We start from the raw sequence: 21,030 nt of genomic DNA, 5'->3' as shown, positions 1-21,030 counted from the left end.
GTAACACAGGCTGTACTAGTTGCTTCAAGCCCTGTCATGCTTATAATTAGCAATACTTCAGGAGCAATTAAATTCCTCAGTCCTTGATCTAAATTGCAGTGAGAAAGATGGAGCAAAGGATGGCTTGTCTCCTGCAAAGAATTTACCTGCTAAATAAGCAGTGTGGCACAGCCATAAATATTTAAGTTTTAACCCCTAGAGTGAATAATAAAATACTTACATACAAGCCCAGTGAGCTTGTATGACCCCAAACGACCATCAGCTAATGCTGAGAGGGTGCTCACCTTTCCTCAAGGGTATATTTCTTTGTAGAATGAACTGGTGAAAGTGATGATGGCTGCTGTGGGAATGGGAGTACTTTTGCCTAACAACTGGACAAGGATCTCTCCCTCAGTTCCCATGGAAGGGAAGAGAAGATTTTAAGTTGTACTAACTTGTCCAGTCACATTTTTTCTTAGACCAGTGACTCAACATTGAACAGTCTTCCTAAGGAATGATGCTTTTTCCATAATACGGAAATTACCTGCTTGCTCTAGATTTCCTCTGGATAGGAAAAAAATTACATTTTATCAATGTGCAGCCATTTACTGTTCTTTGCAACAGCTAGAGAAAGCTGGTCAACTGTCTGACCACTAGCTAGAACATGGAAATGCAGGCATGTTCATAGCCTAAACTGTCTTGTTGCATGGCTCGCACCTGCTTGAAGGGAGTAGTGGATTTCAGCGTTGGCTCCTTGGTCCTGATCAAGGGCTCTGACTTGTATAACCTCTGTGCCCAGCACTGCTGAGTCCAGCACTGCTGCTTCATAATGGATGTTGCTGAACTGTGGAGGGTGAAGGTTGCAGTTCTCCACGTGGATGATGACCCGAACAAAGTTCCTCTTGATGGGGACCTCCTGGTCTCGTACCTGAATGACAGAGGAAGAGCAGGTATAGTCACATCAGGGCATGTAGTAGGCAGCCTTTCCTGCATGAGGCTTCCACGTAGCTCATCATGACTCTTACAGAGGGTGGCATGTTTCAGTGGTACCAATCTCTTGCGTGGGAATGAGCCTGTAAGTTTCAGCGCCAAAACTCAGCCTTGGACTTGAAACCAAACATTAACATTCTTGTACAAGAATCCAGTGGCCCTCCAGTGAAATTAGCACGTGTTGGGCTCAGCACATGGTTAGAGGAAAACAGGGTGTTTCCTAGATTTATCCAGGATGGTTATATAGTAAAGGTTAACACCCTGCTTTCCTCTTCCCTGTTATTCTAGACAACTCCTCCATTAAAGACTAGAACCAGTTTGAATTTCTCCATTTGACCCACATATCCCGGAGAAGCTGATGGACTCATCAGGGTTTGGCTGGGACTCACCATCACTGTTAGGGTGTGTTGTGGCATGGGCTGGGAACTGAAGCCTTCTGCTGTTGTGAGGATCCCACTGCTTGGATCCAACTGGAAAAGTCTTGTGCTTTTGGGGTCCATGCTGCCATGGATGGTGTAGATGAGCCCCTTGCCATTGTCCTTGTCTGTTGCACTGACTTGAAGGATTTCCCTACCCGAGGGTGTATCTTCAGGAATCCTCACCTCGTAATGGCTCTCCAGGAACTGGGGACGGTGCTGGTTGATGTCAATCACGTGGATAAATGCCTATGGGGGGAGACAGCACAGTGAGGGCAGCAGAGACATGAGAGCAACCTGACTTATGCAGCCATGTAAAATCTCAGCTTCCAACACCTCTGGGGTGTAGCAATGCTCTCAGTGCTGTAATCGTCACTTCTGGGGCTTTGCCATCCATGGTGACTGGGAGCTTCCCCAGGATCTTCTGTCCTGGGGAAGCTTCAGGACCTCTGTCCTTCTCCCAGAGGAATTCCTGCTGTGCTTTCCCTTAGTGATTTTCAGTTTGCTTCCTCTCATTTTTTTTTAATGTCTCCAACCTGGCAAGCTATTCAGACCGAATGTGCCTGCACTTGGCACACGGGGAAACGGTCAGAGCCTGCTGTGAAAAGCAGCAGTTGCTCAGCCGTGGTGCCAGCTTTGCTGGCTGGTGCCTCCACACCAGCACTCATTAATTACACACCAGCAAGCTGACAGAGAGAGGATGTTTGGTAAAGGAAGGGAGGGGCTGGCCTATCTCAAGAGCAGCATGTGTGTGGAGAAGTTATGCAGAAGCAAAGTTTGTGGTCTACAGTTTTTAGCCCAGTCCTCCCCTCTGCATTTAACATCAAACCTCTGTGAATGAACTGCCTGAGTCCTGCCTGCAAAGTCACCTAGTTTCTTCTGTTTGGTCTCCTATCCTGACTGTTCTGACCCCCCTACTGAAGTGTTGACTGCATCTTAAGAAGTCCCAACCAAGTGTAATAATTCGCTTCCTTTAGCAAACCTGAACATGCCATGGGTGTTTTGCACTAGCAGGTTTTTTGACATCTGCTAGTGGTCTTAAGTGCCAAAATAAATGTAGGGATGAGATGCAAGGTGGCAGGGAATGCACACCAGGCAAGGTGGGGCTTTGTTTGTTTATTTGGAACAATACCTGAAGATAGCTGAGATAGATAGCAGTCCGTTAGCATTGGTTTCACAGGAATGGTAGTGTTCCTCACTCATCATCCCCCGCAGTGAATTTCCCACAATAAGCGTCACTGACAGATGACTCACATTCTAGGTCTTCCTGTGCAGCGAGGGTTGGATTTTTGGATGCTGCTTATGCATGGAGAAAACACTTGGTGAAAGATCAAGCCCTGAATACCCCTCCTGAGGGTAGGTAAAGATGGGCACATCTCAGCAGCCATTTTAACTGGGGCTTGGGGCCATGCCTGAGAGCAGCATGCCTCCTTTCACCAATGCTTCCTTTTCATGTGGCAACTCAGAGGACACAGCATCTCTGCAGTTGCCCCACTGAGCCCCATGGATGTCAGTGCAGATATGTTCTGAATGTCCCACCTCGTGCATTTGGAGCAGCGCAGGGCAGGGCCTCACCTCACCTCTTGTAGATGTGTCTGTGCTGGCTTTACATAGGCTAGCAAGCCCCAGGAATACTCCTTGACATGGAACCATGGACCCAAGCCTGATCTAACTGCATATGTATTTCCCTTATGTCTTAGCATCTTGTCCCAGCCATGTTGTAGTTCAGCCTGAGCAGCTGAGAGCAGGTTGAGGTTTGAGAGTGTGAATTGCCACCCCAGCTTGTCTGTGGTGTAGATGTGTCCTTGTGTGCTGGCTGTGATCAACAGGAAATGCTGGGGCTTTCCTAGACCATTTCTGTTTCCAACAACTTAAAAAAAATCTTAGCTTGGTACTTGGGTCACTGTGTAATGTCAGATCACAGTGTAAGGACATTCTTGTACCTGGCACCTGATCCAGAGCTCAGAAGAAAGATTCCCTTTCGCATATAATCACTGTAGATGGGGTCTCTACACTACCTGTGTTTTGATGGTAGTGGATCCATCAGTGACTTCTACTGTCAGGTTATAGCTTGACTTCTTCCTTGCATCGAGGGCTCTTGCAATGACCATGCTGCCTGTACTCTTTTCAATGTCAAAATCCATGTCATCATCACCACCTGGGATAAGGGAAAAGATGAGACAAGGAAATGAGGGGAGCAGTTACAGTTAGATTTCTGTCTGGAGCAAGCTGCAGATGCCAGCAGCCTCTGCAGGGGAAGGGATTCCAGGAGCTGCCTTGAGATCCAAAGGGTGAGACACCAGACACAATCACACAAGGAGCTCATGCCCAGCCACAGATATGTGGCATGCCAGGCAATATATCTTGAATGGGGATGTGTAGGCGCTTGCCGCAGCTCTTTGGCCACAGTTAGATTGGGGAAAATGCTGTAGCTGAGGTTTCCCCCAAATCTGGAAAATCAATAAAAAATGTGATAGATGGACACAGGAGGTGAGTAGGACATGATGAAGCTGGACAAAAAAGTAGTCACAGATGGTGACAAAGAAGTGCAAGGAGAATTAGAGAAAAGGAGGGGGAGGAGAGAAGGGGAAAGGGTGCATGTATGCATATGATGTCCTGGCTAAATTTGCAACAATCACATCTGAGCATTGATTTATTTGCACAAGGTCTCCAGCTATGCAGCATCACAGGCTTAGCATGGATCAGGGACCTGCAGGGCTGAACAATGCTCTTGCTGGCTTCCAATTCAAGGTCACACTGTGGGCATATCAGCAATGGTCTTCATTGCCACGGCTGGGAGCCGGTGAGCTACCTGAAGCAGCCCAATACTTGAACAGTTGGGGAGGCAGACGGTGCTTCTAGGGTGAGCAGAGCCTGTTGTCTCCAACCCAGATGGCTGCATAGTGCAGGGAACCACAGGCTTGAGCTGCTCAGCAGCAGAAGGCTGTCCCTCACACCGTTGCCGCTCAGCCCTGGCGTGGCAGGTCCTTTCTCATGCCTCAGTTGCTGGTGGCCTGTTCGCTCTCTCTCGTATGTGAAACACTGCTACGCTGTTCCAAGATATGGAAAGGTAGAAGCAGTTTTCTGTGATTTGTCCCAAGTCTCACCTTCTCCCTTCTCAGCTACTGCATGCTCTGGATTCTGCTTTATTCTCTTACCAGTTGGAAAAATCTTGGCTGGTGGTTAAATTACAGATCTTCCCTTGCAGGAGAAAGGCAGTGGTAGCCAGCCATCTGGACCACCACTTTCCTGCTGTGAAGGGGACAGAAAGAAGCAGAGAGGAAAAGAGAGACCCATGGATACCTTTCCTTGAGAAAAGAGAGGGTGCACAGTGCCAAAGGGAAAGAGGAAGCCCAAGAAAGAAAAGAGATGAAGAAAGATGATACTTTGTCAGTTTTTGCAGATGCCATCAACCGCAGTGACAAAGCCTTTGTGGACCGGGAAAGGCGAGTTTTTGAACGAGGTGCTGAAGGCTCCTGGATCTCTGCATCACCGTGATGCTTTGCTTCCCTAGCAGGGAAAATTAAACCCTGTCCTTTTCCACCAGTATAGAAACCAAGAGAGCCCTGAGTAGCACTTGGTGCACTAGAAACTGGTAATGATGAGGTCAAGCATACAGGCAAGCACTCAGCAGGGAAATGATGGGATAACATTCAGAGGAATATACCGTTAATTCTGCAAACCCAAGCAGATGCTACAAATGCCAGATAAGCCTTGCACTGGTATTGTCTGTTCCTTGTAGCATTGTATCTCTTGTTGCTTAATTGTATTTATACACCATTATCCCTGCCCTAACGTAGTAATGGGTAAAACTATTCACTCGCCCAAGTAAGGCTTTGTCTGATGAGGGCAAGCCCCGCAGGCAGTGTCAGAGAAAGGCTGTGCAAGGCAGATTGGGGCACCGCTTCAAACCACCAAATTACATGAGCACAATTGGCCCTCATTCATAGGACCAGTTCTGTACAGGCGCTGCCTGACGAGTCCCCTGGGGTGACAGCCCACGTCCCCTCTGCCCTGGCATCGTGTGTCTTAGGGGAGGCCCTAGAGCTTCTTCACGTTTCATGTCTAAGTCATTCCTGGGATTCTGTGAGGTGGAAAGGAGAGCCCCACCAGTCAGGTCAGACCAGCTCTTGGAGGAATCCTTCCCTCTCGGCTCCCTGTCGGGACTATGGGCTCAGCAGTGAGGGATTGATGGGGGGTGTCTGCAAGACCCAGCCAGACACCTGGATCCTCGCAGGCTGTTGTACCACAACCGACAGTGTCACTCGATTCCCAGGAGGAGCTGGGGCTGGCATGCCCTGCCTTTCACATGACATCGGAGAACACCTCAATCACCGGCAAGTCCCAGAATGTCATTAAAAATATGTGTTAGATAATTGCACTTGGCACCGGAGGCCTTGGATGGGCAGCTTTGTCTATTGCTGTTTAAGCCTTTTGGTGTCTGTGAGAAAGCTTTCCCTGTAGCTCACCTACACCTAAAGCAAAAAACTTCATTAGCTCAGGCATGCGGGTGCTGAAAGCCAAGGGAGCTGGGGCAAGTGCTCCCAGACACCACTGCCCTGGTTTAATTTCTGTGTCTCACCTGTGATATTAAACCACACTTGGCTGGGGCCCATTTCAATGCTGATCACTCCCACCATATGGTTTACGGGATCTGTTTCCATCACGGCAAAGTTAAAATGGGGTTCATCAAAAGCTAGTGGCTCCGAGGAGGGGCCGGGCCGGGTGACCCAGCTGATGTGAAGCCGCACGTGGGAGGAAAGTGGTGGGCTGCCGCCGTCTGTTGCCTTGACCTGCCGGGAAATGCATATGCAGTCAGGGAGAAGGCTGGTTTAACCCATGGGAGCCCCATGGGAAGCCGTTTCTCCCACCCACCAGGAGTTTCAGGTCCAAGTGCACCCAAAATGCCACAAAACAAATCTTAAGTCAGTGGCCCATGCTCTGGCTGCTTCCAAGGTAGAGCTGTGCAACCCAGATTCCTCTTGACCATCAAGCAAATCTGCCAAGCTCAATCCACAGCAGAGACCTGGATCACAAGCCTTGTTGCAAGGACCCACAGAGCATCGGAGAGCTTTAAACATATATCCAAGCCCCATGGCCTGATCAGACTGCTGAATGGAAGCACCGCTGAAACCCAACAACTGTTCAGGTTCAGGTCCACATCCATATGGGATCATGGATCACTGTGTTCATCTCTGAGAGTGGGTTGGACAGTTAGTTTTAAATTTATTCTCCATTTTTAATAGCTGCTTACCTTCTGCATTTCCCATCATTCCCTCCCAGTTTCTCTCCCTGTAACCCAAGGCTGTTTCATTCAAGCTCTCCTTCCACTGCTGCATTTTCTTGATCTCTTTCCTTCTTTTATCTTTTCTGTTTCTGCAGCCTTTGCTCTCTTTCCCTCTTCACCCACCTCTTCCCATTGGCTCTCTCCATTTCCCTCTCCTCTCACCGTGAGTATGTTGTATTCAGAGGCAGGAAAAGCTTTCCTGGAAAACACCATGCCAGTTGTGGGGTTGATGGTGAATATCCCTTCCTCTTCCTCCTCGATGGTGTAGGTGATCTGGCTGTTCTGGCCCTGATCACGGTCTGAAGCGATCAGCCTATAGACCGGCACTGGCCTCTCCGAGGCTTCTCTCTCGGGAAGCTGCACCATGAAGAGCTTGTGGGGGAAACTGGGAGGACTGTCGTTGGCATCCAGGACTTGTATCACGACTCTGCTGGTGGACTTCAGGGCTGGCTCCCCGTTGTCGGAAACAGCCACCTGCCAGCAAGCAAAGGGAGTAGGTGACAGAGCTCTTTGTCATGACCTGGGAGATGAGCAGCCAACCTTCATCCTGATGGGCAATGACTAAACTAGGGTTTTTGTGTGGATCTGCATTTGTATCTCAACATTTTCAGAGGCATTGCTCCTCTCTGCAGGGTAAAATCTGGTGGCTGTAGCTGGCACTGTGCGAGGCTTGTGCATGCACAAGGAGACACGTCTGCAGGGCTCCTGCTTGAAGTTGCTCTAGGCAGTGGGTCAGGTTGGTCATTAAGGGTCACACCACTCAAAACATTTGTATTGCAATGGTTTGGCCAGTTACCACCCACTCTCACTTCGCTGTGCCTGTGTGCACTCCCAGCATGCAGAGAGAAATGTATCATCCTCAATCACCCTGATAGAATGAAAGACTTCAAGATCCCTCTAACGTAAATATGCATAGCTCGGAGCAGCTAAGGATGGGGGCCAGTAACACAAAGCTGCACAGCAATGTCCGATACAATGAGATAAATGGGGGTGGATTTGTCTGGCTTGCTCTTTCCCCATAACCTATTACCCATCCTGCTAGAGGACAATTCCAGTCCTCTTCCTGCATTCCCACAGCTTCCAGAACAGGCCTTTTGCTCCATTCTTCAGTGAGGAAATAATAAACCCCGCAGTACTGCTGCAGCTGTCTCTTAGGGCAACACACACCATTTAATTAACTTTCCCAGCAGTTGGGAGCTGATGGGATGAGATTCTTTCTCTGTGCTCCAACTTGCAAGGAAAGCTCTTTGAGGACTTAATACACTTGTAGGTAAATAAAGCTAATTACAATCATCATTACCCACCTCTAGGATATGTTCAGCCTTGTATTCTCGATCCAGCTGCCGTGAAGTCGTGGAAATCAGACCTGCCAAGAGAGAAACCCTTTGAGCTCCAAGACTCAACGTCCGAGGAAAGCCGGGGGTGATCAAATCCCCGCGTGCCCCACATCAGCCTGCCCGCCTGTCCTGCTTCAGGTTCCCTTTTTTGATCAGAGGAGAAAGAGAGATACCCCCAGAGGGCAAGTTGTCCACGGCCGGTGTGAATCCCTGCGTGGAGGTGCTGCTCTCTCTCCTCTGATTACAGAGACCATGGAGGAGGGGGGACACCTACTAGATGCCTACATCAGCTGAGAGTTGTCAAGGCATTTGGTGAGAAAGGCTGCAGGACTGTGAAAACAAAACTTTTCTTATGCCTCTAAGTAAGAAACTTTCTGCATGCGCTGGCACAAGTTTGGCCTCTTAACAAGTCTCGACTCCTATTTTCCCTGTGCTGAACCTTGCTCTTTGCAATTTACAGTGTTTTGACAAAAGTTTGTCTTCTGTCTTGGGAAATACCCTCTATTCTACTGCTAGAACAAATGCATTCAGGCTAAAAATAAGGTATGCAGTCGGTAATAATGTTGGTATTATCATTCAAGCCTTGCTGAGAGACAGGATGAATCCTCCAACAATTGCAAGATTTGAGGGATTTCTGAAAAATACACATTATTTTAACTGCAGGGAATAGGTTGGATGCAGGAGGGAGGAATTGTGGCTATAATAAACTAGAGTTTAGACAAAATCATTGTAATTGCCTCTTTTTGGCCTGTCAATGACTAAGCTGAGTAGATGCAAGTGTGGAAAGGATGGAGTTGAGGCTTGTGTTTCCACATCTGGTTTGATAATAGTCCTTATCACGTGCCTTGACTCTTCACCTTTGGGGAAAAGCAGCTCTAGACCATTTTCACAACTGCTTTACAGCTGATGGAAATTGGATATATAATGCATGATTTTCTGACAGTCACCTGTGAGTGTTTTTGTCCATTCCCCACATCTCCTGCTGCCAGCGGTCGCTGTTATCATGATGTTTATTCCTTGCAAAGGGAAATCCTGCTTCCTCCCACAAACGAAAGGGAGGGTGAGTTTTCCTGACCACCACAAGCGGTGATACAGGCTCATGCTGCTCTGGGAAATGCTTTGCAGTGGCAGTGTGCATTTGCAGTGGTGTGAGCACGTGCGCTTGTGCATCCTGAAAGACTTGTAAATCAGAGTTGCGTGAACCCATCTCAACTCTCACTTCTGGTCCAAAGCCAAAAAAGTTTTAATTAACAGTATTGTTTTCAGTTGTATCATACTTTGGTGTATTGCTGTCTGAGCATGATAAGCAGGAGAAAATTTCAAATGGCTGCAGGAAACACCAGGCAGCTGAAGGAGGGAGCAAGGAGCAGCTGCTTGGAACAAGACTATTGTTAACTGTTTCCACTTGTTCTTTGGGATTATTCGTATTTGGCACCAATCACTGCACTAAACATTTATTTGATGCCTTTACAACCATAAATCAACACTCCTTAATGTGTTATGACAAGATGATTTGAAAGACTCTGTTTGCATGTATGTCATGGGTATTTTTTTTTCTCCCTAATCTTTCTTTTGACATCTCAGCAGGTGAAGAGGACTCAGCAGTGGCCTGAGAGCACACTGGCTGAGGAGCTTTTGAATCCCTCCAAGGCTTGTGGGAGGCTATAGGGCTCCAATAGCAGCAAACCTCTTGAAATGCACGGAAATGCTCGCTTAATGGGTGCCTAAACAAGGAATTGCAGCAGCTGTTCACTGAGATCTCTGATGCTCCTGTCCGCATTGCCAATAGGCTGGATAGGACAGGGAAGCAAAGCCTAAAATTCCAGCTACATCAGGGGATGATTCATAATTTTGGCCTAACAAGCCCATAGGACACATAGTTAGATACTGACAACAGAGCCACCCGCTACCTGTGCGCACACTGGGGATACTTCTAGTCTATCGGATTGCAAAATTCAGTTGCAACAGACTAATACCTTGTTTGCACTTCGTTACTGCATGCCAGCTGATGGAAGGTAACTTAAACCACTCTGAAGTGATTATTTGGATTTGCCTGGCCACACCCTGAAATTCTTTCATGACCTAATGATAAAAATGAAAGAGAACAGGATCGTAGCTGAGCTTTCTAGAGCTGGAGAAGGAGGACAGTAGTGAAGGCAGGTGAACTGGAACTTAAAGACTATCTTGAACATCTGTACCACTGAAGGTGCTCAGATCTTCTGGGGCATAAGAGCTGACTCTATTCTCTATCACAGACCTGTACCGTATCCCAGCTGGAAGTCTTAACAGATGGTACTTTAGGGTTTAGCTTCATACCTGTTGAGCCACAAGTCAAAGGGTTGGCTTCTCCTGACCCTGGGCAAAATCCTTCTGTCCCTTATCCTGTGCTCAGTTGCAGCACCCAGCTCCCCTCCCCAGAGCCAGTTGCCACTCTGCCTTGAGATCAGAAAGCTCTTGTGGTTAGCAGTTAATCACTCTAATTCCCGTACGGAGCCGTGGTGCTGCGCAGCTGCCAAGATACATGAACTGCCAGCAGTGTTCACATGGCAGCTGAGCACCCAGAGACAGGGAGACGGGGATCGGACGTGGTGCTCGAGAGAAGCCAGCTGGAATTAATGCATATTTTTATTTGTTGCTACTTGGTTATACACCCTGTGAAGCCAGAGGGCTAAAATGGAAGTGGAAACTGTTATTAAAGGGGAACTGCTGTCAGCTTTTGTGGCCTGGGGAAACAATTCCTCAGTTCTTCCTGTGCCCCCTGCAAGGACCCGGGAGGTGCACGTTTAGTTTTTAATGAGAGTGTTTTGTGTAATGTGCACACGCGAGTTATTGGTGCAGTCCCTACCCCTCTGGAAAACACCAGCTAGTCCACCCCACGGGACTTGAGATCGAGTGGGTGTCCTTTATTCGTGTTCTTGTATGTGGCCCTGAAGGTTTCTGCCGAGTCCTACGGAGACTGAACAAAACTGTCAAAGGTCCTAATTGTGCTTGGCCAATTAGCCAAGCTCTGCATTCACCTGGAGGTCCAGGAATTATCTGTAAACTTCTGTTGCTTGCATACAGACAGGCACAATCTCTGCCCTTGCAGCCTATCGACACACAGCAATGGGAAAGGGTTTTCTGTAATTCTCCCGCTTGCTGCCTGGAAAGGGGAGAGAGGAAAGCTGGTCGTGTTGGAACAGGAGCAGCAGAATTAACAGTGCATTGTTGTCAGGGAACAAGAAATAATAATAACTTCTGCTGGCAAGAGAGCAGGGCTGGGGTGGAGGTTGCTGGCCTCCTGCCCTCACTGCAGGGAAAAAAATCTAAGATAGTTAAAATAGCCAGAATCAGGTTTGCAGGCACTGGGGCTTTCACAAGAGCCTGAGAAGGGAAGAGGTTGTTCTTCTGAAATCCTATTTCTCTTGTCTCACTGTTGCTTCCCTTTCACCTTCTCGTTTCTCTTCTCCTTCTACCACCTCCCCTCTTGTTCCGACCCTGCTTTGCACTACTCCGGGCTCAGCTGCAGCCTGTGGTATGTTGGCTCGGGGAGCAGCAGCGCAACCATCCCTCAGATTTAAAGAGCAGGCTGTGTCTGCTTGTCCTTCCATGCAAAGAAATGCTGGGAACCACAGGCATCCTGGGGAAGCCCATGGACGCTGTCAGAGCAGCAGAAGCACCAGAAGAACAAGCACTAGATAAGAGCTGGAGATGAATAATCCGAGGTAAAATAATTCTCCAAGCAGCCTCTCAGCGGGATGAATGGCTTCGTCCTGACTCTTCCTGCCACAGCCTCCCAATTCCTCCCAGTTCTGTCTGGACGGGAACCCCCTCCACACCAGGGACTGCAAACTCTGCACAAAACAAGTTGAAAACCTTTCCGGCGAAAGAATACCCCAGACCCTACTATCTGCCCGTCTCTCCATGTGTCTATCTCTCTGTCTCCCACAAACACTGCTCTGCACCAGCTGCCAGGCTGGGCTGGAGAGATTCCATCGCCGACGGCAGAAAGCTTTCATCTCGCTGCGCAGTTTTATTCCCTCTTCTCATTAGCCTTTCATTTATTTTCCCTCTTTTTTTTCCTCCACCCTCTTCAGGGAACTGAGGGCTGGGAGAGCTTAGAGCCCTTCTGTGGTAGTTGAGGGATGCTGGTGGAGACAAGCCCTGCTGAGGGAAGTTGTCATGGCTGTCCCTGGCTCCTTGCAAGGCCTCAGGAGGAAAAGCCAAGGGGCCTTGCTGGGTGTGTCTCCACCGGCCAACCCACCCCCATGTCCAGATACTGGATCACACGCAGAACATGCTGGCTCCAGGGCCAGGAATAGGTTACTTGCAATCATGCGGCACTGCACCCTGAATAATTATCCAGGGCTATTCTGCAGCGTTATTCTGGGTGTAGACGTGCCCATTGTAACAGTAAATCGGGACTTGAATTCCTATTAGCGCAAGGGGCTCCCACCAGGAGCACCCGGCCGAGGAGAGACCCAGGCCGACCTCTGGCCCGCTCGTGCTGTGGCTTATTTCAGTGCCGATGTGACTTATTTATCCTTTGGTGACAGCGTGGGATTGAAGAGGTCTCGACCACAGTCTTCTCTGCCTTTGGGAGCCTCCCTTCTGACCCGGAACTCCCGGCACATGCAGATCATCCCTTGCTCCAACCGTGTGACGAGGGAGCAGCAGCCTCCGTGGCTTCCTCTTGAAACTTCAGCGCTCGTCATGGAATAATGTGGCAGACGCTCAGCTTCATCCCCGATAAGCAGCTCTGCCTACTCTTTTGCTGTCATAGGATTTGGGATTGACTACAGAAGTATTGGCAATCTGGATCATATAGATCTCTGGCATTTCAATAACTGCAATATTTCTGGATCTTTTTGTGATCATTTCCTCTAGCTAGTGAAAAAAGACATACACTTATTGCACTTGAAAAACAAAGGACATGTCCTAACTAAAAATCCAGAATAAACACCAGTGGTCTAGTAGCATTGTAGTGCTCAGATACTTTTGCAGTGTCATTTGATTTGCACTGCACTGGGATAACCCTTTTTTTGAATACAACCCTGCACTGATGTGAATGACCAGGAACTGAAAGACCAGCAGTTCATCGTTGAACGTTGCACTACCAGGCAGGCTGAGACCAAAGTTTATATTTTTATTCTACTTAACGGAGCAACTAGCATGCCCTTGTCTGCAGAATGTAAATGGGTTTCCAATGAGCTGCCTACAGCCCTGAAATTTAGACAAGCTGTGATATTCTTTCTGGCAGTAGTAGCCGATGACTTCTCTTTAGATACTGTAGGCATGAGGATATAAACTGCTCAGTTTATGCCAATGTTTGCAGGAAATTATTTGTTCTTTTGGGTGACATGCAAGTAAAACAACGCATAACTGAATCCTCATCAGGCTTAGACCTTAAACAACCTCCAAGCTCAGGGTTTAAAGAAGAGACCTCCAAGCAACTGCCCAAGAGATAAGATCAGCTCCTGGGTTTCTTACAGGACTGACAAACTTATCACTTTTCACATGCAAATTACCTGACTGTAGAGAGAGATAGGTAGGAGATGACTCATACCCGAGAGAGCTTTTTTTATCTAAGATGGGGATTAAAAGGTTGGCTTAGAGGTGAGGTATCTCGCAAACGCTTAGATTTTGCCAGTTTTCCTTATTTTACCATAAGACGCGACAGCTTTGGAGCAGGGCTTTGCAGGGCTGCGCTCACGCTGGGGTGGCCATTTTGCCTGCAGCATAGCGCGGGCTGCGCGGGGCTGCGAGCTGGAGCTCAGCGGGTGAGGGGAGCTGGCCCGGCGTCCTGATAGCCGTTTCTGGTCCACATCCCGGCGGAAGGGCAGTGGTCTTCTCAAACAGGGCCTCTGAAGGCACCTCTGCGCGGAACGCAGCTTTTGTGCAAGCTGCCTGGGGGGCCGCGTTGTGCGTGGTTGGTTGGTCTATGTGGGAAAGCTGGATGCAGAGCAGTGCCCTGGCCTGGCTAAAGGGCTGCTGCGGGTGGAGGTAGCTACAGCTGGGGTCACAGTTAGCTGACGTATCCAGGTGCGTCTGTACGGTGCCCTGTAGAGACACCTTGTGAATCTCTTGCAACCAGGAGGATTTCGGTGTTTCAGCGTAGCAGTTTTTTCTGAACACCCCCCTCCCAGCCAGCTGTAGAGAACTGCCAGAGCGCCATTACACCACAGGTAACCCATGATGGAGAGCTGCACCAGCCTTTTTCAGTACATCCCGCTCCTCTCTCAGATGAGAGCAGGCTTCCATCCCGCTGCAGTGGGTGAACTGCTTTTATCATCCGCAGGAGATCAAAGTCATGCAATTAATCCTCTCCCATATTCAGGCGCTGTGCCCTCCCTCCCCTCCTCTCCCAGGAGCTGATGGCGTGAAGGGCTCGGCACAGCTTTCCTTGCCAGACTGGCCCAGTGTCAGTGCTGCTGAGATAGTTTGAGGAAGCTGTTTACACAAAACATCAGCGGGTTTTTGATGGCTCTGAAAGATCTGGTAATTAATCCTCAGATGAAAGATACAGTCTAGGAAGATGGCAGAAGAGGCTTACTACACTTACTACATTAATAGCACCGGAGAACGGGTGGAGCCTTTAAATGCAGTGGGATTCATTTTTATTAATCCTGCCTTGGTCTGTCTCAGGAGCAGATAGTCATTTCCAGAAGGGTGTTTCCTGGCTCAGGCTGTGCAATAGGGCAGTTGTTTATAAGGGGGAAGATTAAAAGCGACTGCTTGGTTCTGTTTAGGGCTTTGAAAGTAGCACATTTGTGTCGTTCTAAGAGCCATCTGGATGCAAAGAGCAGCCCTCAGGTTGAGGGTTTTAATACTTAGCCTCCCCACACAGTGTTTTTGGAGACTGGGACTTTAGCTGCAGAAGGAAGGTGTGACAAAGGCAGCTGTGTGGGCTGTTCATATTGAATATGTAACATCCTCTGGGCAGTTAGAAGCCTCAAAAAAAGATTTTGTGTTGGGTCAGTCTTACCTGTAATGAGGTTAATGGTGAAGAGTCCTTGAGGATTTCCAGTTAGGATGTGAAAAGTCAGCTTCCCCTCTGAGCTAGAGTCTGGATCAAAGGCATCAAGCTGAAGGACGGATGTGTTTGGTGGGGAATTCTCCATCACAGAGGCATAGAAGACAGGTCTGGACATCTGAGGTGGGTTGTCATTGGTGTCGGTGACTTCAATATAAATTTCAGTCACAGAAGAAAGAGGAATTGTTCCCAGGTCAAGAGCTAGCACTGTCAGCCAGTAGTGAGACGTTCCTTCTCGGTTGAGTGGTCCTATGGTCCGGATGATGCCTAGAAGAATTACAGAAAGTACTTGTGAGGGATTTAAGGAGCTCAGACCACTTTGTCCTTAATGCCAGACCAGTCTGTGTCCCTAGTCTGCTTCCTGGTCTTTGCTGCAGATATAAACCTCTGGCACCAACTTTGCATGGCTGTGAGATTGTGTGGAAGGTGAGGGCTTGCTTGTGCTGAGGGTAGTTTGGTACACAAGTGAAAGGGAAGACCTGAGTATCTGGGCGGAGGACAGACATTGATTTTACACTGTTTTAAGGAGGCAAACCCTGCTTGCTCCTTGACAGATACAGGGACGCACATTGTACATCCCTGCACAGGCAAAGAATGGATAGAACTTTGTAAATAGAATGTAGAAATGTCCTGTTAGGTCAAGGTCAATCACAGCATGTAGCTTAAACCTTCAAGGTACACCCTTAAACTAAGCTGTCATTACCTGTGTCCTTTTCAATGCGGAAGACGGACTGGCCAGTACCCTCTCGGAGGAAATATTGAACCTCTCCATCTTTCCCCTTATCGATATCCTTTGCTGTGACCATCATCACTGATGTGCCCTCAGGGCTGTTTTCTTGCACCCAGCCTTTGAAGACAAAGGAGGCAAAGCGTGGTGGGTGCAAGTTCTCGTTGACATCAAGGATGTTCACTTCTAGATGGCAGAGGGAAGAGCGAGAGAAGGGCTTCCCACCGTCACTGACCTGCACGGTTAGATTGTAAGAGTCCTTCTTCTCATAGTCCAGCTCCTTCTCCAACCGGAGTGCCCCGGTCAGCTTATCCACATGAAACATCATCTCTTCATCATTAATGAGGCTGTACCTCACCTCACCCCCAGAGCCAGTGTCTGGGTCAAAAGCCTCCAGAAACATGAGAATGGTTCCCACAGGCAGGTCCTCTGGGACCTTCACACTGTTGAGGGATGGGAGGCATTGTGGGGTGTTGTCATTTACATCCTCCAGAGTCACAATGAGATCTGTAACAGAGAACAGTTGGTAGCCTGTTTTGGGCTGGTCCCTAGCTTCTATTTTCAGCACATAGCAAGGCCACAATTCTCTATCCAGGGCACCTGTAACTGTCACTTCTCCAGTGACACTGTTAATGGCAAACCTATCAGTGGGGGTTAGGAGAGAATATTTTACTCTCCCATTGTCATCTGTATCAGCATCTTCTGCTTTCAGCTGAGCTATTGTTGTCCCTGTTGTTACATGTTCTGGTATTGCCACCCAGTAGGCACCTTGTGGGAATTTAGGAGTGTTATCATTGGTATCCAACACATTCACAGCCAAGAGTTTCCAAGATGATTTTTGTGGTGTGCCAAGGTCATACACAGTAATGTTAAGAATGTAGAAGCTGGTTTGTTCATGATCTAGAGGAGAAAGGACTTGAAGGAGACCCAGTTCCAGGTCAATGGTAAAGCAACTGTCATCATTTCCATCTGAGATCACATAGACCAATTTTCCATTAAAACCAGTATCAGGATCAATAGCTGAAAGGTCAGCAATAGTTGAGTTGATCGGAACGGTTTCTATGATATCAATAGATCGTGGAAAACCATCATCAAACTTTGGAGCGTTATGGTTTATAAGGTGCAAGTTCAGAGATGTTTCATCATCCTGCCCGTGGCCTTGAGACTGAGACTCAATGGAGTGTATGATAGTTTCTGTCAGTTGTTTCAAGACTCCTGTTTCCTCGCACTGCATTTTGACAGGGAGACCTTGGCTGACCACAGTGATATTTACAGATGTTGGCAAAGCATAGTTTTCTCCATCTGTTGCAGTTATTTTCAAAGAGTAAAAAAGTGGCTGTTCAGAAGGAAGATCTCGCAGAGATATTCTAAGGGATATTACTCCAGAGATGGGATTCAGTTCAAAATGCCGTAACTCATTGCCAGACTTGATTTCGTATTTGATATGCTGCAGCTCATCACTGTCAATTGCAGAGACTGTGGCCACAGGGTTCCCAACAGGAAAGTCCCGTGGGATGGTGCCATTGCAGCTTGCCTTCTCAAACACGGGAGCATTGTCATTGACATTGCTCAGCATGAGGGAGACGTACACCTCTGTTTCATGGCGGAAGGGTGAGCCCCAATCTGATGCCCACACTCGCAAATGATACCATCTCTGCATCAACTCATAGTCCATTGACTTGGAGGTGGAAATGATGCCAGAATAGGGGTCAATGACAAAGGGAACCGATTTCTGGTTGGCTATGGTGTAGGTGACAAAGCCATTGTCTCCTTCATCTTCATCTGTAGCACTTACTGTTAAGACACTGGTACCAGGAGGAACATTTTCATCAAAGGCCCCACGGTATGAAGACTCACTAAAACTTGGAGCATGATTGTTGCAGTCAGTGATGTCAATGACAACAGTTGTGGATGTGTGACTGTTAACGGTTGTAATTTCAAGTTCAAAATGAGACTGCTCACGGAAGTCCATTGCTCTGACTGTAGTTATCAGTCCGGTGTGAGGATTGATTTTAAAGCTTGTGCTGTCAGGAGTAGGTCTCAAAATATATTTGAGATTTGGGAAGACTGGTGTGATCTTCACCATAACAACTTGGCTTCCAGCTGGGGAAAGTTCACTGAGCTGGACCCGGTACACTTCTTTCTCAAATCTGGCAGAGACATACTTGGAGGGAGGTATATGAATAACTCTAATAGGAGAGAACAATGGTGGCTTGCTCTTGTCCTTGGCTTGCAGACTGAGGTTGAAACCAAATGGGTAAAGCAGCCAGTTGACCTCTTTGGTTGACACAATCATGAACTCAGTGCTCCCAAAGTAGGATTTGATAGCTTTGAAATACCTTCCTGGATCTCCATCCACAAAGTCAACTGAATCTATCCCTGCATCTGAGTCACCACTTTCTACAGACACAGTTGCATAGAGAAAGTCTTCAGCTGAGTCAGGTGGTGTCACCTTCACTGAGGAGATAGAGGGGGGTTTCCTGGCAGATGGCTCCACTTGGATGATGAGGCTAGCCAGGTTCCCAAAGCCATTCCCCTCTGTGATCTTTCTCATTCTGTCCACAGCCAAAACCTGCAGGTGGTGCCTGCCTCGATGGGTGCTATTCAGCCTGCCTGTGGTCATAACTGCTCCTGTGGTGGGATGGATGGTGAATAGGTCGGACTTGGTGTTGAGGGCGTAGTAGAACTCGGCATTCTGGCCAGCGTCAGCGTCTGTGGCACTGAGCGTGCTGACCACTGTTTTCAGAGGAGTGTCTTCTCTGATGGACACTTTGTAGGAGGGGGGTGAAAAGAGAGGTTTCAAGTCATTTCTGTCCAGAATGTGGATCAAGACTTTGGCCCAGGCTTCGTAGGCAAAGGTGCTCTCTGTGGCCTTGATTATTAACATATAGCTGTCTTTGACCTCCCGGTTTAAAAGTGCGGTGTTGCTGCTCCTGGTTCTTATTCTCAAGAAGCAGAAATCCCCAATCACGTGCTCCTCTGTTTTAAAGAGACCAGTGTTGTCTCCAGAGGCTATTCTGTATCTGATGTCCCACTCGGGGTCTGTCTTGTAAATACCCATTTTAATGTAGCTCTCCACATAGGTCTTGGGGGCCGAGTTCTCATAGATGGTGGCATTGTAGAAGAAGTGGGTGAAGTGCAGAGGGGAAGTGTTGCCTTTTTCACAGCTCACTTTGCGGACCACACAGTACATCAGGAAAACAGCAAAACTCAGGAAGTGCCTCTTGATAGTGACTTCCATGGTGTGGTGTCTCCTTGGGTCCTGCAGGGGTTAAAGGAAGAACATCATTGGTTATTTTTAAGGCCAGTGTGTTAGAGGAAAAGTACCCATGGGCTCAGCCTCATCTTCCTGCTCTCGCTACCCCAGCCTTTGCTGATGTGACTGTTAGCTCAGCTCTTCTCACTTTCTGTCCCAGTCAGAGGTCTGTCCTCCCACATCCCCAGGCTGGCCCAGGCCTATTCACCTTCTCTCCTTCAGTTTTTGCCCTTGTAGAGGGCAAAATGTGAAAAGCCATGTGAAATGCTCTGTGAAATGTCATGATCAAGCTGACTTCCTATTCTGCGAATGATTTCTACCTCTCTTCAGTTCTGCCTTGTCCCTAGTCAAACAGCATACTTAAACATGCCACCCCCAATCCAAACCTCACTTCTCACTTGTTCTTCCATCCTCCTTTCTCTATCTTAACTTCTCTCTCCACACAAGTTCTTGCAAAATATTTTCTCAAGGGTCAATGTACAAACCATGAGTTGATGTCTCTCCCCACGGCTTGTCTTCCCCTTCCTCTCCTCCTACAGCAATCTGTTCTCCTTCCCCAGCAGAGATGCCCTGCTACATTGTGCAAATTCCTTCTGAATGGCCAGCTCCACAATGTGGCCTTTTCGAGAGCTTTAGCTCAGGTCCTAGTCAAGTTGTATCTCAGTTCTTCTAACTCGCAGGTCTGACCCCGGCTGCCTCTGTGTTGCTTGAAAGAGCAGATTTCTAGCAAGACGCTTTGACCATATCACCCTCAGCCGTTGAGTAATCTCTCTGGTTCCTCCCTTCTCATGGCAAAGCCCCAGGGTCAGGATTCTTGCAGAGGATCTGCCATCCATGACCACCCGCCATCAGCTTCCTTCTCTAACGACTCCTGAACATCTGCGGCTCCGTGATTTATCTCTGTGAACAAGGTGTATCAAAGAAGGAACTGGGGAACACATATGCGATTAATAAGGATGTAACTTTATAAGTGAGCTTTGCGGAGTTTTTTAAAGGATCAAGGCCTGCTCTCTTCAAAACCTAAGTGCGTGCTGCTGTGTGTGCATTTAGGGGTTGAAACCAGGGATAAGCTAAATATAGGTGCATATATTTCCCCTTGATAACCCAGGAGATCTTTATCTAGAACTGTTTCTTCCTCTTTTAAATTTAAATTATATATCAAGTACCTGCCAGTCATTTGGCACATTCCTAATTTAAACAGGGAAGACTTGTTTTTCCAGACACTTTTTCAAGACTCATCTCTTTAAAAGCCAGAACTAGTTCAATTTGTAAGTCAAGGTGAATGTTAGGAACAAATTGTCAGGGGCTAAGTAACAATATGTGTCATAGTCTCTCACTGAGATATCTAATTACCGATAAATACAAAGCTGTAAATTTCATACTTCCTTCAAATCCCTTTTTCCTTGGTAAATAGATGCCAACTGTCCAGCAATGTCCCTGCTGTGGTCATTCCTTTTTGAAACAAATGGTCTGAAGCTGAAGTGAAACTGCCAGAATTTGTAGAGAAGTCAACACAATTTGGATTTGGCAAAATGCAGACTGATTTTTTTTTTATGACATCATTTTACTTCTAGGAAATACAACATAGTCCCAAATGCACAGCGAATGAAGGAAAATCTTGGAGGACAGGGCTAGGTGATCCAGAAAGGCATGTGGTTCCTTTGGAGAAGTTGAAAACCACGTTCTTAAAAACTCTGCTTGTTACTTAACAATGCTTAGGAGTTTTGCAGCATGTAGGGACTTGCCTAGAGCTGCTCCCTTCCAACATTTTCAACTGCTGAACCTGGAAAGAAGATGCATGCATGCTGCGTGCGCGTGTGTCTACTCGGACTGTGGAGCAGGAAAAGTCACATACAATTCAGAGCAGAGTAAGACAGCAGAATAAAACAGCAACAAAACCCAGTGCAGTTCCATGAAGAGCAGAATTAATGAAGCCGATCGCTTTGTATCTGGGCTAATTGACTTTTTAATTGAATTGCACTGAAATGGCAATGTGAACTCATCTCTTATAAGACATCAGAGAACC

At 47.7% G+C, this 21,030-nt stretch overlaps 1 protein-coding gene across 1 annotated transcript in view; it reads right to left on the bottom strand.

Moving 5' to 3' along the window:
- The window catches only part of FAT2 (FAT atypical cadherin 2), a gene marked incomplete at its 5' end in the record, with an annotated part of 45,933 nt that extends 26,944 nt beyond the window's left edge, over positions 1-18,989 (bottom strand). The window contains 8 exons of the mRNA XM_082006122.1: positions 697-907; positions 1,359-1,634; positions 3,404-3,543; positions 5,968-6,178; positions 6,835-7,146; positions 7,977-8,038; positions 14,974-15,288; positions 15,725-18,989. Coding sequence (XP_081862248.1) covers positions 697-907; positions 1,359-1,634; positions 3,404-3,543; positions 5,968-6,178; positions 6,835-7,146; positions 7,977-8,038; positions 14,974-15,288; positions 15,725-18,989 — 4,792 coding nt within the window. The remainder of the gene's footprint in view (positions 1-696; positions 908-1,358; positions 1,635-3,403; positions 3,544-5,967; positions 6,179-6,834; positions 7,147-7,976; positions 8,039-14,973; positions 15,289-15,724) is intronic.
- Between the last annotated feature and the right edge of the window lie 2,041 nt (positions 18,990-21,030).

This window comes from Phaethon aethereus, assembly GCF_964289735.1.
Source record: "Phaethon aethereus genome assembly, chromosome: 14".
NCBI lineage: Eukaryota > Metazoa > Chordata > Aves > Phaethontiformes > Phaethontidae > Phaethon > Phaethon aethereus.
The sequence above is the reverse complement of the archived record's forward strand: the minus strand, read 5'-3'. Positions and strand labels throughout refer to the sequence as shown.